The sequence below is a fragment of the Harpia harpyja genome, chromosome 7 (genome assembly GCF_026419915.1).
Source record: "Harpia harpyja isolate bHarHar1 chromosome 7, bHarHar1 primary haplotype, whole genome shotgun sequence".
Taxonomy (NCBI): Eukaryota; Metazoa; Chordata; class Aves; order Accipitriformes; family Accipitridae; genus Harpia; species Harpia harpyja.
The window spans coordinates 17549024-17565553 of NC_068946.1; the positions used below are offsets into that span (position 1 = coordinate 17549024).

A 16530-nucleotide genomic window follows, 5' to 3' on the forward strand; every position below is an offset into this window, starting at 1 on the left:
AATAAATCACCATGGACATATTCTTGTGGAGACAGAGAAAGGAAAGACTGAAGCTGATTCTGACTACATCAACGTAAATTAAAGAGGTTTTTTTTCTTCTCAAAAAACACAGTTTAAACTCTAACTGTGGTTCTCAAACAAAAATAGGCCAGTGTAACAGTTTTAAGAGCTTAAGAAATTTTAGGTATTAGAATGTTTACCTTGATTTGGAAAAATAAAAAGCACTGTTATATAGTCCCAAAACGCAACCTCAATAAATAAACCAAGTAAAATAAAGTAAGTAAAGAAAAAAAGTTCCTTTCAACAATTAAAAAAAAAAAAATCAGTCAGGAATTAGTTTTGATTTTGCACAACTTCCAAACTGAAACAGCGACACACCTTTGGTATCCTCAAGTTTAGAAACTCTCATTGACTATTAAGAAATCACCAATTTTTTGCCCTTAGTCTCCCAGATGTCATACCTTTTAGACCCAGCTGAAACAGACAGGTTGAAATGCTTGAAAAGTTTGCAAGCACTATGGAATAGGTCAGGATTTCTCCAGTTACAAAAGAAACGTAACAGAGCAACAAGCATTTATAGCCAGTGCTCTTCCTCTGCAGGGTGACTACGCCAGGCTCTTGAAAAGTAGCTTGCTGGCTTCAACTAATCAGAGTTCCTATTACTGCCTGAAAAATTAATTGCAATAGAAACTTGTATTAAAAAAAAAAAAAAACAAAAAACAAACAAACTTGTTACCTACCTGTCCTATTTACTTTTACTAAGTATGACTTCTTTCATTCACATTGGACAAGTATCTTTCACCACCAGCTTAGTAAAAGTTTAAAGAGTACTTTGGATTAGATACTGAGAAAGAATGCTGCATACCTTTGGATATCTCTTGCCTATCTCCTCCTCTGCATCTTTGACTGGATCATATGAAGAGCTTTCAGCATCAAGGATTTTTTGCTGCTTGACTTCCTGAATAGCTTTCTGGGTGGGGCCTTCCAACCCTTTCTTCCTTCGACAGTCGTGGCCTGCTATAAAATAAAACCAACAAAGATATCATCAGAATGCATTTTTTACTCACTCTTATAGAAGATCTCTCTTAATATTAGCTAGACATGTGAAATTCTAAAAGAAACACCACTTCATAAGAAGATATTCAGGTTACTGTGCCATCTGTACAAAGTATTCCAAGACTACATATAACTGCTCTGCAAATTGTTTTGGTGTGATCTATTTTAGCTTACCTAATGGTACCCTAGATTTTGCCCCCAAAATGCAGCAATGATTTTGAATCTTGCAGTACAGGAGAGAGTCACAGTAAAATGCATGCAGTTCTTCTTTTCCCTCAGAGCCAGAAGAAACATCATCTCACTGCATCCCATCCAGTATCTACCACCAATGCATTATTCTGATTTACAGCCTCCATTCCCTCTTGCTTCCCTGCACTTCCTCCCAACCCACCTTTCAAACAAGGAATTACTTACAAATAGGTAATTCAGCAAAGAAATCCTAAGCAGGTAGCATAGTTGTAAAGCATCAGAATAGGCTGAAAGAAACACAAGGAACAGTATAGCACATGTGGACTACTGTACAATGATCTGGCAGAAAGATATGTTCTCTGACAGTCTTTGTATTGGCAGCTCACACATCTGAATACAGTCCCTTGTAATCCCTGTATCTTGTTGCAGTATGTACATGGGTCTACAGGAAAAAGAATTGAACACTGAATTCCAACAGGATTTGGGTACTTATATCCCTCCAGTTCCTTGAAAAAATCTCAGACTGAAGAACACATTACACAGCTAAAATCCCGACTGAAACAAACGTACTTCACAGTACGCATTTCTAAATACTTGCTCTTGTAAACTAGTTTTATTAAGACCTTGATGCCAAAATGCAAACTTTCTGACTTAAAGGGGAAAAAACCCACCCTCTCCACTCTTGAGGCAAAAAAAAGCAGATCAAGCAAACACAAAACCTTCCTGGATACCCAATTTGACTAAAACTGATGAAAAGAACTGTGCCTGGTCTAACAAAATGTCTGTATTCTCACCGCTTTAAGTTAAAGCTACTGTCACAGATATCCTGAATAATAACGTTCTCTGAGGAACCGTATACTGCAAAATTGGTTTATATGTCAAACACTTTCTACACACTCAGTAACTGCTACCCACTAGCACGTTGCTCATGGAGCATTTGTTTGTTGGTGCTTTTGAAATACACATAAACCATCAGTTATGACAGTTGAAGGGCTTAAAAAGTCAGTAACCATTAAAAAAATAAACAAATTCTAAAGAACTGTTGCACTAAGACATCAACAGCTTGTGTTTACAGATTTTCTATTCTGACTGCATTGTAGATGGAATGGGGACAACAAGGTTTAAGTACTTTAACTGGTGCATTTTGAATTTCTTTTTACATGACCTTCTAACACCAATTACATTAGATCAAGGAAAGGAAAAGCACAGTTAACAGGCTTAGCAATGAGTTAATTCAACCATGAGTAAAGAAACTCATTGAGTTCAACTTTTGAATATAATTGGGTAGTAAATAAGCAGCTGTTGTTTTTAGAAAATACAGGAAATGTACTGAGCAAGGAACAGTTTTATAACAGGTTTTTAGAACCAGCTGTTATAGCAGCGTTCACTTAGGTTTATAAGCAAGCCACAATCAACATTGCTTAATTCCTTCAGGAAAAAGCGGTCTTTTTTTCAGAGCACCACTTAACACTGTGTCTTGATCCGTAAGCAAGGATGCAAGTGCTCTGTTAATATACACCAATAACCTAAATAAAAAAATCAGTTATTTCTCTTTGATAATTAGATCCCTCTATGTATGATCTTGCTACCACATCAGGGAGGACCCAATTTAAAACAAAAACAGAACCAGTTTTTAATGCAAATCTTCTTAAGTGAAACATCCAAACCTTTTTAAAAATAATCTCAACTCAAAATACAACTTTTCTTTCAGAACTGGCTTCTGAGGGAACATAGCAGGGACAGAGAAACACTTTACAAGATGACCGAGTCCCAATCCTAACTGTTAACTAGTTCCTCTCCAACCATTAACTGTCCTTTATATCAACTTCAAACAAGCAAGGTAAGTAAATAGCAAATAAAAACTTAAACTTCTAACAATCAAGACACCTAAAGAACACTTTCTTCTGAAGGATTTGTGTACCAAGCACTGTTTGCAAAGCTAAATACCAGTCTGTATTGTGGACGCTGTCCTCTTCAATTTTTTGAAAGGCATCAGGGTGAAAGCTGCTACATCAAATGCCTAAGTCCAGAACAGTTGTCCTAAAATTAACATTAACTACTGTAAATTTTTTTTTTCTAGCTAGCCACCAGATACAAATTTATAATGCAAACTCATTGTGCATACTACGAAGCTTCAGGACAACCAGGAGATCAGGCCCAGCCAGCACGGGTTTATGAAAGGCAGGTCCTGCTTGACCAACGTAATCTCCTTCTATGACCAGGTGACCACTTAGCGGATGAGGGAAAGGCTGTCAATGTTGTCTACCTGGACTTCAGTAAGGCCTTTGACACTGCCTCTCATGGCATACTCCTTGAGAAGCTGGCATCTCATGGCTTAGACAAGTGTACTCTTCACTGATTAAAAAAACTGGCTGGATGGACGAGCCCAGAGGGTTGTGGTGAATGGAGTTAAATCCAGTTGGCAGTGGGTCACAAGTGGTGTTCCCCAGGGCTCAGTAGTGGGGCCAGTTCTGTTCAATATCTTTATCAATGATCTGGACAATAGGATGGAGTGTACCCTCAATAAGTTTGCATATGACACCAAGTTGGGAGGGAGGGCTGATCTGCTTGAGGGTAGGGAGGCTCTACAGAGGGATCTGGACAGGCTGGATCGATGGGGAGAGGCCAATTGTGTGAAGTTCAACAAGGCCAAGTGCCGGGTCCTGCACTTCGGTCACGGCAACCCCATGCAGCGCTACAGGCTTGGGGAAGAGTGGCTGGAAAGCTGCCCAGCAGAAAAGGACCTGGGGGTGCTGGTTGACAGCCGGCTGAATATGAGCCGGCAGTGTGCCCAGGTGGCCAAGAAGGCCAACGGCATCCTGGCCTGTATCAGAAATAGTGTGGCCAGCAGGAGCAGGAAAGTGATTGTCCCCCCTGTACTCGGCACTGGTAAGGCCACACCTCGAGTACTGTGTTCAGTTTCGGGCCCCTCACTACAGGAAAGAAATTGAGGTGTTGGAGTGTGTCCAGAGAAAGGCAACCAACTTGGTGAGGGGCCTGGGGCACAAGTCTTATGAGGAGAAGCTGAGGGAACTGGGGTTGTTTAGCCTGGAGAAAAGGAGGCTGAGGGGAGACCTTATCACTCTCTACAGCTACCTGAAAGGAGATTGTAGTGAGGTGGGTGCTGGTCTCTTCTGTCGGGTGGCTGAAGATAGGACGAGAAGAAATGGCCTCAAGTTGTGGCAGGGGAGGTTTAGATTGGACATTAGGAAAAATTTCTTTACTGAAAGGGTTGTCAGGCATTGGAACAGGCTGCCCAGGGAAGTGGTTGGGTCACCACTCCTGCAGGTATTCAAAAAGCGCGTAGACAAGGCACTTCAGAACATGATTTAGTGGGCATGGTTGATGGTTGGACTTGATCTTAAAGGTCTTTTCCAACCTAAATGATTCTATGATTCCCTTTGTTCTTCACTATGCACTATACGACTCAAAAAAACCAACCCTCAAAAAAACCTCAAACCAAAACCCCAACCCAACAAAAAACAAACTCACAATGGATTGGGTGTGCAGGACCTCACTGCCACTATTCAAAACCTCGAACAATTCAGCAGATCCAAAACTAATTAAAAGCCACTCTCAGTGCCCTCTAGCCAAAGCCAGCATTCTAGGTATTCTGCAATCAAGTCAGATTGTGGGACAGAAGCAGCATTAGGAGCAATGACGGGCAATCGCCTGCTCCCGGGCAGAGCCATTCTCGTTCCTTCATGCTCTGCGCTGCAGTGAAAGCACACAGGTGGCCAGAAAAGGCATCTTACCTTGGCAAATGATAACTTGCCAGTCTGAATGTTCATTATCTTCTAACTAAAACGTACCAATGTACTAATGCATAAAAGTCAGCCCTGAAGAAACAGCAACTGAAAAAATGCAGCTGTAGGTCTCCTTACAGCAGAGATTTGCAAGTCCAACAGCACTGGTTCATTCCAAACTAAGAACTTAAATTTAGAGAGAAACGCAGCAAACATTTTTCCAGTATCTATGCACTGCTTGCTTCTCAAGGTAGCATTTATACTGTCTCAGGAATAAGCATTCAAGAGGCAACAGGACATGACCATCTTTCAAGAGGCAGCAGAAAGTATCTGAGTAAGAGACAGTATCACCCACTGAGACATGAGTATGACCTACAAAGGGCAATAAAAATTATGTAGTATTAGAGGACAAAGTACTGGAAAGAAATGAACTGAAATACCGCTTAATTTATGATATACAAGGTATGTAGCAAATTAAGGCTTGTACAAGCACATGGGTGGCTGGTAAGCTTAATAATTGGTGTTGGAGACTAAGTGACCTTTTTGTTTTTTATATTATCATTTATAAAGTGCTCCCCTGCTTGTCACTTTTTGGTTTTATAAAGTGCTCTCAAGATTTTTGGAGAATAAACATGTACTGTGAACAGCTAGAGAGGGGTTTTTAGAATCAAACAACAAATGGAACTATGTGTAATATGAAAAAGAGACAGATGGGGCATCTCTACTGTAAAACACTATCATGGGAGAAGAACCCAGACTATATATTCTCAACCCAGAGTATAATGAAAAGTTGAATGCTATATGCCCTAAAGTAACATAAAATAAAAAGCCCATTCTCTACCTCCTTGTCTGAAGTGGGATGAAAATGAGCTGTGCTCTTTAGTGGGGCAGAAGCTTATACTTTTAGTTGTAACAAGATTTAAAGACTACAGCAGAGCATATCCAGTACATACAGCCACAGAAAGGTATTTTGGGGGCCTGAAATGTGCCTTGCTGAGGAGGCACATACAAAAAAAGGCATCAGAATCCCACACCAGAAAGATACTGTGAACACTGAAGAGGCTTGCTGCCTGTACTTCAGTATTCCACCCTGTTAACACATCTGAAGTTTGTATTTACAAAAGTTATTAGTTCAGTAGCTACTTGCTCATGTACAAAATAAAATCATAGCTTAGTTTACATTGGGTAAGACTACAGAAACCTTTCAGGTTCTCCCAGAAATGAAAGCAGCTATATTCTTAACTAAACAGTAGTTTAGAAAAGGAGTAGGGTGTGCTCCAAGGGACTCCTCAGCTATGTAAGCATCCCACTGCTGCATGGAAACCAAGACTTGAGCTAGGATGAGAGGCATCTTTCAGGTTATTAGATCTCAGTCCAGTGCTCATAGCAATTCACGACAATTTAGGAGACCAACTGCTTCAACCTATATTAGATAGAATTTGAAGGAAAAAAAATCAAACTGAATGTGCTACGTTCATAACAGGCAGGCAGTAGCAAAGATCTGGACGGTAGTTGAAATGTCTGCATTAATAGTAAATAAGCCATCTTAATAGTCAAGGAAATGCTTGCTAGCCTCTTCAATCAACTACAGATCCAAAAAGAAACAAAGAAGTTTATGTGGCTACCATTATTCTTCTCAGCCTTGTCTTTTCTGCAGGACTTTTATACAATGGAAGTAACTCCATGAACTTGGGAACTAATGAAGCTTGATTGTCAAAGGCTGGGGTAACTTCGTGGCTTTTTACCTGGGGTATACTACCTGTGCAAAAGGAAGTTTAGGTTTTTAACACACTAGAAAAAAAACCACTAAAGAAACAGATATAACAAAATGTCCTAATTGCAACAAATGCTTCACCTGGGTATATAATTTGATACCTGGTCACCTATGTGGCTGAGAAATTTGGTGTCCTCTAATGCCAAATAAACTGCAATCTCTGATTGAAGTTCTGCTCATGACTAAGGCAGGTGCAACATCCCCTTCTCATGTGAATATTCTGTTGTCAAAGAGGGTAGAGCTCACTATTTCCCTTTTTCATCATATCTTTTCAGGAGTCTTTCAGAAACCTGGTTTCTTTGAGACTTATCTCACTGTCAAACGTAGCTGCAATTGGGAAAAAGGTTCAAAATTATTAGGGGGAGTGATGCTCACAAAGAATGTGATAGCATGGGCTTTATTTACTTAGGAAAGCAGAGGTTCTAGGTTTTTTTCTGATGGAGTTAGAAAAATAACTTAATAATTATGCATTTATTCAAAACACCAGGGAAGTAGTGTAGTAGCATACAGATAAAGATATTATTCCAGCAGGTATTATATAACCTTAGCAACCTCCTGTAAAAATGAGACATGCTAAAATAAGAGGCTGGATTTCATAACAACAGTATTTTTGAAATGTTTCCAGACCACCATATATACCTTTATAAGAGTGAGCTGAAAAAGAACACTCGCATTAAAAAAAAAAGTATTAGTGGATAAAATAACAAAATCAGACACAAAATAGATTTCTAGGACAAAGTCCTTCCATAGTTACTCACATATTCCATATTGCCATCAGCAGTCTCGCTGTCCTTAGTCGATATATTTTAGAATAAATATTCAAATGATAAAATTGCTGCTCTATCACCAGGACAGTTGATAAAATGTTTATAGTGCAATAGTTTTGATTTACCATTACACCAAATTTTGAAACGCATCACAACAACAAAAAACCTATAACCAGTCTGAGCTTGGTGATGGGAATATTTTACCTTTTGTCACAGGAATCTGAATAGCACATCTGGACTGTAAATTTTGTAATGTGGCTTGCAAACCTGTAACCTAATTTTAAAAAGATGAGAGAACAAGGAGAGGCAATATGAAAAAATTGCTTTCAAACTGTCTGTTCACAACACACAGCATTTATGCCTGCATATTTAAGTAATAAATTCCATCTATAATTGTTTACTTTTCTGATTATTGTCTCGAAGTTATAAACATTACTCCTAATTCAAGATTTTGGAAAGGCCCAGTGAAACAGTGCGATAAAATACAAGCCATCCAGAATCTCTCAAAATACTTTTACAGATTTATTAAAACTATGCAAACATAGAATACTAGGGCTCGTACTGCACCATCAACTTTTAGCCACTGCTGTCACTGCACTGATCTTTAACTTAATAGCACAATATGACGTATAGCTTTGTCATAAGAAAATGCCAAAAAATATGATGTTATGTGTTACCAAAGAAGTCATCACTCCAGAATGCCTACAGTTCATAACTGGATAGGCCTTACATACGTTCCTGAAATTTCATGTCACTGGAACTGTTACATGTTTTGTACTCCTGATTCAGCATAACTGTATATGGACAGTAACCTTTCTTTTTCTATAGGACATTTTTGTTTGCTTAGTGAAATTTCAAACATATAATCTTCAGTCTTTTAAAAGTAAGCCCTCAGGTGACCTGAGAAAAATTGGAGGCAGAGGAAAGGAGGAAGTGAGAGATGAGGACTATTAGAAGAGAGTGCAAGCATGGTAAATTCCTTTCATGTTACCCACATATAGTTGATGCTACTGCTGAAATGCAATGCATTTTGGGATGTTTTTTTCTTTCTTTTTTTTCCTTCTCTTTTTGAACAAACAACCTATTAGTTAACACATGCAAGATAATTTTCTGTTCTTCATCCATCCTTTCTGTATTTATAGTAGAACCTGCTAAAGGTGCAGAATATCTTGTATACTAACCTATATATCAGATAAGATTATAGGAGTAAAATACTACTCTGTTATTCCACTCACAAGACAGAAAAACCTATCTCTGATATCTTAATGTATTTTTTCCTAAACTAGTAGGTCATTCCTGGATATATTTAGGAAAAAAAAATAAATAGTAATAAAGAAAGTTAAAATAAGAGCTTTCTGAAGGGATAGATGGAAGCACGTGAATCTGTGGGAATATCACACCTTTCCTTAATCTATTGACTCTGAAAGTATATTAGGGTCTGCGCATTGCTGACTCGTGTAGGGCAGCACTGAGCAAGTACAGACTGAGAACTACTACTTTGTGGCACTAAGTTTCACATACTTTCAATATTAACGTTTCACCAAATATCATGAAACTCACTAAAATATTCTGCTTCAAACTGCTGTGTGAGTTGCTTTAACAGAAATATCCTGTGTATTTAACAAAGTAAAAGCCAAAAGCATTCCTTACAGCTTTGCAAGTGGTGTTCACCATAGTTTTACCTGCCCAACTGCTCTGTCTCTCTCCAAACTAGTTAACATTTTCTGTCTCAGTGTAGTTTGGTATTTTTCAGTCAGCTGCTTCAGCACTGGTTCGTATGATGCATAATGTGCCTTCAGCCTGTGAACAAGAAGAGGACAAATGATACCTCAAAGATGAGTTAAATCAGAGGTTTATATCTGTGTAACTTTTTCCCTCCCCAAATAAAAGACTAAAAGTGCCAAAAGATCAACACAGAGGAGATAGCAAAGTTATTTAGTATGTAACCACCCAACTGGAATACCACAAAAAAAAAAAAGTCAGATCAATAAGAGGATTCATAGTTTGTTTAGTCATATCTTTTAAAACAATCCATCCAATTCTGACCTATTCTTAATCCTTCATGCACACACTGCACATTAATTTTTGTTAATTTCTGTTTTCTTGCAGATGGATGATATTTCATTGGAAGAAAAAGAATTACAGCTATTATCCAACTACCAACTAAGATCCTAATCTAGACAAAACAGTCATAATATGATTACTATTTCTTTCTTCACTGCACATTACATTCAGAATACTTAACCACTTTAATTCTTCAGACCAAAAGTCAGATATATAATCTCTCAAGAGAAACACATGAGACTAACAACTTCAAAAATACTGCATTGTGCAAAACAGCTGACACACAGAGGATAAGTCAGTGAATAGTGCTCTCTTGCATTAGCATGTATGGATTTCAAGGTTAAAGATGTAGAACGTAGCTGCTATTACATGCATTGATTGATAACAATATCAACAAAATTCTGTGAATTGTTTGGAGCTGCAGATGTTTTAAAATAACATTGGGGAGTGGCTTACAAGTGCTGGAATAAAAATATGCAAAGAAGAGATTCTAAACTCAACTCTTTCACCTGGCCCACTGATCTTCAGATGAAAAATATAAAAGTTCTACTCATAGAGGCAAAGTAGCACAACAGTTAATAGAAAACTTACAGAATTCCAGAATGACAAAATTAGGGAATTAAATATTACAAAATAAATTATTATAACTCAGTGCCAACGCACTAGTTCGGGCTTATTTGCAACCAAAGCAATGTAGCAAGTTTCATATAGGAAGCTCAAGATGTAAAAGGACAGAAGAAAAAACCAGCAACGGGAATCATGAACACAAAGGTTCTGAACTCAGTGTAATACCAATTACCCTTAAAATGGACAAAGGTTCTAATCCCAGAATTCACTACATATTTACGGAAAAATATCTGGGTAAAAGAAAATGTCATTTATATTTTCAACTATTAGAAATACTGTGTATTTATTAATGCCTGTTGTGGTTTCAGCCCAGACAGTAACAAAGCACCATGCAGCTGCGCACTCACTCCTCCCCCCCCGTCGCATCCCAAAGTTGGAGCAACTCAGGTTCGTGGATTTCCTTTGTCAGAATTAAGGTGAAACGACACCAGGGGAGTTCAAACGACAATCAACATTTATTCAACCTAGCTCACCTTGCCCAAGTACAAGTGAACTTATCAATATGAACCTTGCAACATGTCATTAAGCTGCTGTTTGAAAAGAAAAGGGAGGAGTAGAAAAAGAAATGGAAAAAGGAACATGAAACTGTATCAGAAGGAGAGCCCTCCCATTGAGTCACGAGGTTCAGAGCAGACCCCCTTGCTTTCTGGACTCCTTCTCAACAAGGAGCCCAGGGGCGGCTAGATCCACTCCTAGTCTCAGACTTGGTCAACAGTTTATGTTTAAAAGGATGAGGTGTAGGGACTGTGGAAAAGAGAGAAGGAAAAGAGGGAGAGAGAGAAAGTAAAGAAAGAAAGAAAGAAAGAGTGAAGAAAAGGGTTTCACCAGTCCTGGGTCCAGCATTGGTCCAGCCAGCGTAGAGATCCAGTTCCGGAGGGTGCGCACTGAGAACTCGTTCTCCCTTCTTTTATAGTGTGTTAGTTGATGGTCTCAACATGCGCAGTTCCCATTCCCAGGGTTCTCTGGAATTGGTCAGTGAGCTTTGGGGGGCGGGGGGAGGTTCATTGCGGAGCTGCCTCTCTTTTCCTGCTGGCATGACCGCTTAAGATAGAAGCACAGTCCCATCTTCCGTGGGGCCTCATCCTCCAGGTGCATATGCTGTGCTCCTTCTCCTGGTCACTTAAGATAAGGAATTGCGGCTTTGGAGAAGTGCAGTCCCACCCTCCATGAGGCCCTCTCCTCCGGCCACATTGTCCTGTTCACAAAACTCCAGTGTTTTTGCAGAGGCCGTTTTCTCCACCAAAGTTCTTTAATGAATGTTTGAGACATTAACTATAATTTGTCAGACTGTGACACCCCCCGGCCATGGTGGGATGAGGAGAAAATATAAAGAAAAGCTCGTGTGTCGAGACAAGGACTGGGAGGGATCACTCCCCACTTATGGTCACGGGCAAAAGACAGGCTCAACTTGGGGAAGAAACAAAACCAATTTAATTTACTGCAAAATCAAATCACACCTTCCCCCCACGCCTCCCTCCTTCCCGGCTCAACTCCACTCCCGGTTCTCTCTACCTCTTCCCCCCCAGCGGCACAGGGAAACGGGGGATGCGGGTTGGGGTCAGCTCGCCACACATTGTCTCTGCCGCTCCTTCCTCCTCAGGGAGAGGACTCCTCACTCATCCCCTGCTCCAGTGTTGGGTCCCTCACATGGGAGACAGTCCTTCATGAACTTCTTCAACACGAGTCCTTCCCGCGGGCTGCAGATCCTCATGAACTTCCCTGGTGTGGGTCCTTTCTGCGGGCTGATCTTCAGTCACAGACTGCTTCAGCGCAGGCCTTCCCATGGAGTCATGGCCATCTTCGGAGGCATCTGCTCCCCCGCTCACCTCCATGGGCTGCAGGGGAACAGGCTGCCGTCTCACCATGCGCTGCAGGGGCATCAACCTCCTCCAGCGCACCTCCTCCCCCCCCTCCTTCTTCACTGACCTCGGCATCTGCAGAGGGGTTCCTCTCACGTTCTAATCCCTCTACCCACTCCCGGTTCCCCTTCTTAAATATGTTCTCCCAGAGGCGCTACCACCGTCGCTGATGGGGTCAGCCTGGGCCAGAGACGCATCCGACTTTGAGCCTGGGAAGCTTGTAGCAGTTTCTCACAGGAGCCACACCTGCGGCCCCTCTCCTGCTACCAAAAACCCCACCACACAAACCCATAACAATGCCACATCACACCATGGAAAATATTCCAAAAACACATTAGAAATTGTTTAAGAGACATGGCAGAATGGTCAGATAGAACTGCTATTTGCCAGGACACTAACTAAATGCAGCAAGCTTTACTTTAGCACTTCAAATTCCACAACAGTATCTCAATACCAGGCAATAATTGAAGACATTATCTTTAATGCTTCATGTATAGTAATTAAAATAATTTTTTTACCTTTTAATGTCACAAATAAGCTTGTTTTTCTCCTGGACCACTCGCTTATGATGCATTCGATGGAAGTCACGTTCTTTCTGCATTTTTAGGAAAGCCTCTTTAGCTTTGCTATATGTAAACAGAAAATGCAAGAAAGAAGTATTAATCTCCTCCTATTAATTGCTCATCAAAGTATGCTGAATACATATAGAATTAATTTTCAGATATGCACATGCCTACTGTATCCAAGTTGGAAACTTTTGGTAGTATGCCCTGTGGTGCACAACATGTACTTCGGAGGTCTTTTTGCTGCCAGCTGATGTACAAAACCATGGGTACTCTTCACCTTCCCTCAGTTCCTTTAGATAGAATCCATAAGAATTCTGGCATTATAAATCTCAGAGTTGAGGTCAACCTTCCTTTAAGCACAAGAGGTCTTGTGGAAGTACACATTTAAATTACAGGTGATTAGAAAACAATACTTTTGTTGTGGGTTTAAAATTCTACATGAAAAGGTACTGCAATACTGATTTTCTAATATCTACGTCACATCTGGAGCCCAACGTAATGGTACATGCTAGAAGGACACACAAAGAAGGATAACTGTATCGTTGCCTTGCAAATACATGCATTTAGAGAGCTTCTGGAAAAAATTGTGCTAAAAAAGTTCTAGGCTCTGTTCAATCATGTTTGCAGCCTGTCCCCAAGTGCCCCCTGTATGTGACAGCAGGAAGCAAGAGGAATCCATTTCAGAATTAATTGCAAACATACTGATAACCTGTTATTCTCTAAACACATTCTACACACAGCCATGGGACACCCTGAGTTACTCTGCTCCATAAACATAAAAGAAAATACTCTGTATATATTCCATACATTTTCTCCTTGCCTTTACTGATACAGGTTTGGCAGGAAAGATTAGTACATGAATCGTTTAATTGCAAAGGAAGCTTGAAATTACCCCGTACAGAAATTAGATATTTGCTCTTTGCAAAAATAAAGCTCATTTCCTCTCCAACAGGAGTTGAAGAGTTAGGAAAACCACTATGACAGTGGAGTATGCAAAAATCACAGGTCCAGGAAGATGACCCATAGCTGCCAGTGCATTATATTTAATGGTACAAATAATTTATATTTACTACATATGCATTTGCTATATTTATTACCTATACAAACTACCATACTTATATGTGTACATTCATATGTGAATCATTGCTTGTAGCAGGAACAATTAGAAAGACCTGAAGACGACCACAGTGAATTAATGCCACTACGTATCAGTCAGAGCTGAGAAAAGCTGGCAGGGAAATGAAAACAGGCAGGGCTGCCCCTGCAGTAGCCCTGTGAAAAGCTCAAAGGAGCTGTGGGCATGCACATAGCTTTTGTGTATGCGTGTGTACAAATACCAGAAGTTGTGAAACAGTAACTTAGGATATTGGTATTGGGATGCAAAGTACAGAATAACGATTCTGCTCAAGCTCCTACGAACAGCGAAACATTTGAGAGGTAAATGAATCAGCGGTCTCAGGATAGTTCTGTGAAACAACTCCATGACACCACTCACAAAATCTGACTTGCCGCAAGATCTTGAATACAAAACCTGCCCCTTCAGAGCTAAGTAGATGGCTTGTTCTAAGAGTAAAAGGTATTGCTACAGCCATAGCAAAGCCAATATCCATTTCTTAAGATATACGTCAAAGACTGCAGGTCTCTCCATTTAAACTTTTCTCAAGCAAGTCATTTCATAAAAATAGCAGAAAAGGACAGGGTCCAATAAATCCAAGCAGGGATTTTCAAAGCTGACTTACATGCCCTGTTCCCACTGAATTTAGGTGGGACTTTATTCCCCAAGATGCTGCAAGTTGAAGCCCTAAATTTTTTATTGAAATAAAGACAGTTTCAGAAAACATATACTCTCATGCTTTTACTCTATCTAGTTTATATTGCATTTAGCAGCAAGGATGCTAAATGTACCACGTAATTAAACAGACACATTTAAACATGGTGTACAATACAACTAAGTGTGCACCTTATTTTTTCCATGGTATAAGTGGAGAAATATGTGTGGGAAGGGTTAGATTTTGGCACAGAAATAGGAGATCAGCTGAGGATTTTATTGCTGGTGATAGCACTAACAGTAATAATAAATATGATTTCAAGGATTGCTTTATATTTTGACTGTTACTGTGGCTGTAAACTGGGTGTGTATTTGTGAGCGTGTTTCCAAAAATCAGGACAGAAAGATACCTGCAAATGTTTAAACTTCCTAACTGATGTTTGTGAACTCACAAACCTCAGACAAAAGCTATACACAACGTTCATTCCATCTACCTAATAAATTCCTAAGTGTTTAAAGAACTTATAAATATCACAGTTAGCAGTCCCTGTGATTAACACAATCTTCAACCTGATATACCATTATGTTGTCTACCTACGTGTTTAAATACAAAGGCAATACAAAGGGTCTGGCCATAGGAAAACAACAAAATATATGGGATTCAAGCTATTTTAAATCATCAGACAGGCAGAGTTTAATGTCTCTATGAAATTGCAATCTATTATTCAACTCAAGCAAATATTACTAGGATATTAAATGCTTAAATGACAAATCATCACTGAAGACAACGAATTAAAATTAGTCTCCTGTAAAAGTTCACAATTTTCAGAGATATTTTCAATTTTTTTTTGCATATTGGAAAGAATATCTATGCTTCCATTAGAGAAATATTGCAGCAGATAACATCCCTTACCAATCGATCAGGGCTTAACTGTAGCCTTCAAGATAAAAGAGAAAGAGAGTACACTTAAGGTACACTTTAACTACTGCGACATGGCAAACCAATGTAAAATTAGTTTTGATTTCTATCACAACACAATGTCTGTTTCTAGAAATAATTTAAATAAAGATTAGTAGTGTATCTAAACCATCAGGTAATAACTATCATTAGCTTTGGAGTAAAAGAATTATGCTGATACTTCTTTTAATGTATGCATACAGGGGCTTTGTTACATCTCAAGATGCCTTCAGACACTGGACAACGTATTAAAAAAACATATGCACTGTATACAGGAAGTGAAGCTGATTGTGATTTTCTCTTTAAATAATGAAATGCCACAGTGAAATGTAACCAACAGCCAGCAGTCTACTCTATTTGCCCACCTGCTTGCCATGCAGTCATGTAAATACCATATTAAAATACCCAAAATACAATTACAGTTAGCTTTTAGACACTGAATCTCTTCCACCAATTGCTAAACAACATTAAAGCAGGAGATAATTGGTTTACAGTCATTTATCCTGGGCCCCCATACTGTCTCAGTCCCAAATAACATCTCTCTTCTGCAAGATGGCAAGAGTACCAAGCTCAGAAATACTAAATGTAATTGAAAGCTTTCTTCATCACAGCACTGTATCCCACAATGAAAGTTTTCTGACTAATCCACAGAGCAAAATATGAGACCTTCTTTGCTTACAAACCCTTGGTTTCTAACCAGTCAAATCAGCATTTCTTCAGTGCTCTTAGGCATTTTGTTTTCAGCATTAGCTGGTGAATTCTTTCTCAACTCCAATTGTCCTCCAAGTAATTTTGGCTCCTGCTGGAATATTTGCTTTATCATAGCAAGGGTACTGACTCCAGTTATTGAATGTATGAACAAGAAAAAATGCTGTTAATGGTCACTACAGTAAATGGATTTATTATAGAGTATTATGATGAGGGTTTATCCAAAAGACACAAAGGAACACTGTAACTCATGGTACGTACAGCGAAAATGCTCAGTTTCACCCATTATTCCAGAAACAGTACTGGTTTAATTCAGAAATTATTCAAAGCAAAGTGAAATGAATGTCACAGAAGTGCTGAACTGTTAACATTAGTATCAGTGAAAACTTTGAAAGTTATTTGAAATAAAAAGGTTGAAAAATGTAGTGACCACTAGCACAAACCAAGT

The 16530-nt window shown here is 39.3% G+C and overlaps 1 protein-coding gene across 1 annotated transcript in view; it reads right to left on the reverse strand.

The window, feature by feature from the left end:
- Nucleotides 1-16530, reverse strand: part of LOC128144185 (sperm-associated antigen 16 protein-like) — a 58778-nt gene that overhangs the window by 22596 nt on the left and 19652 nt on the right. The window contains exons 6-9 of the mRNA XM_052792654.1: nt 12601-12708; nt 9215-9332; nt 7737-7806; nt 866-1017 (exon numbers count right to left, since the gene is read on the reverse strand). Coding sequence (XP_052648614.1) covers nt 866-1017; nt 7737-7806; nt 9215-9332; nt 12601-12708 — 448 coding nt within the window. The remainder of the gene's footprint in view (nt 1-865; nt 1018-7736; nt 7807-9214; nt 9333-12600; nt 12709-16530) is intronic.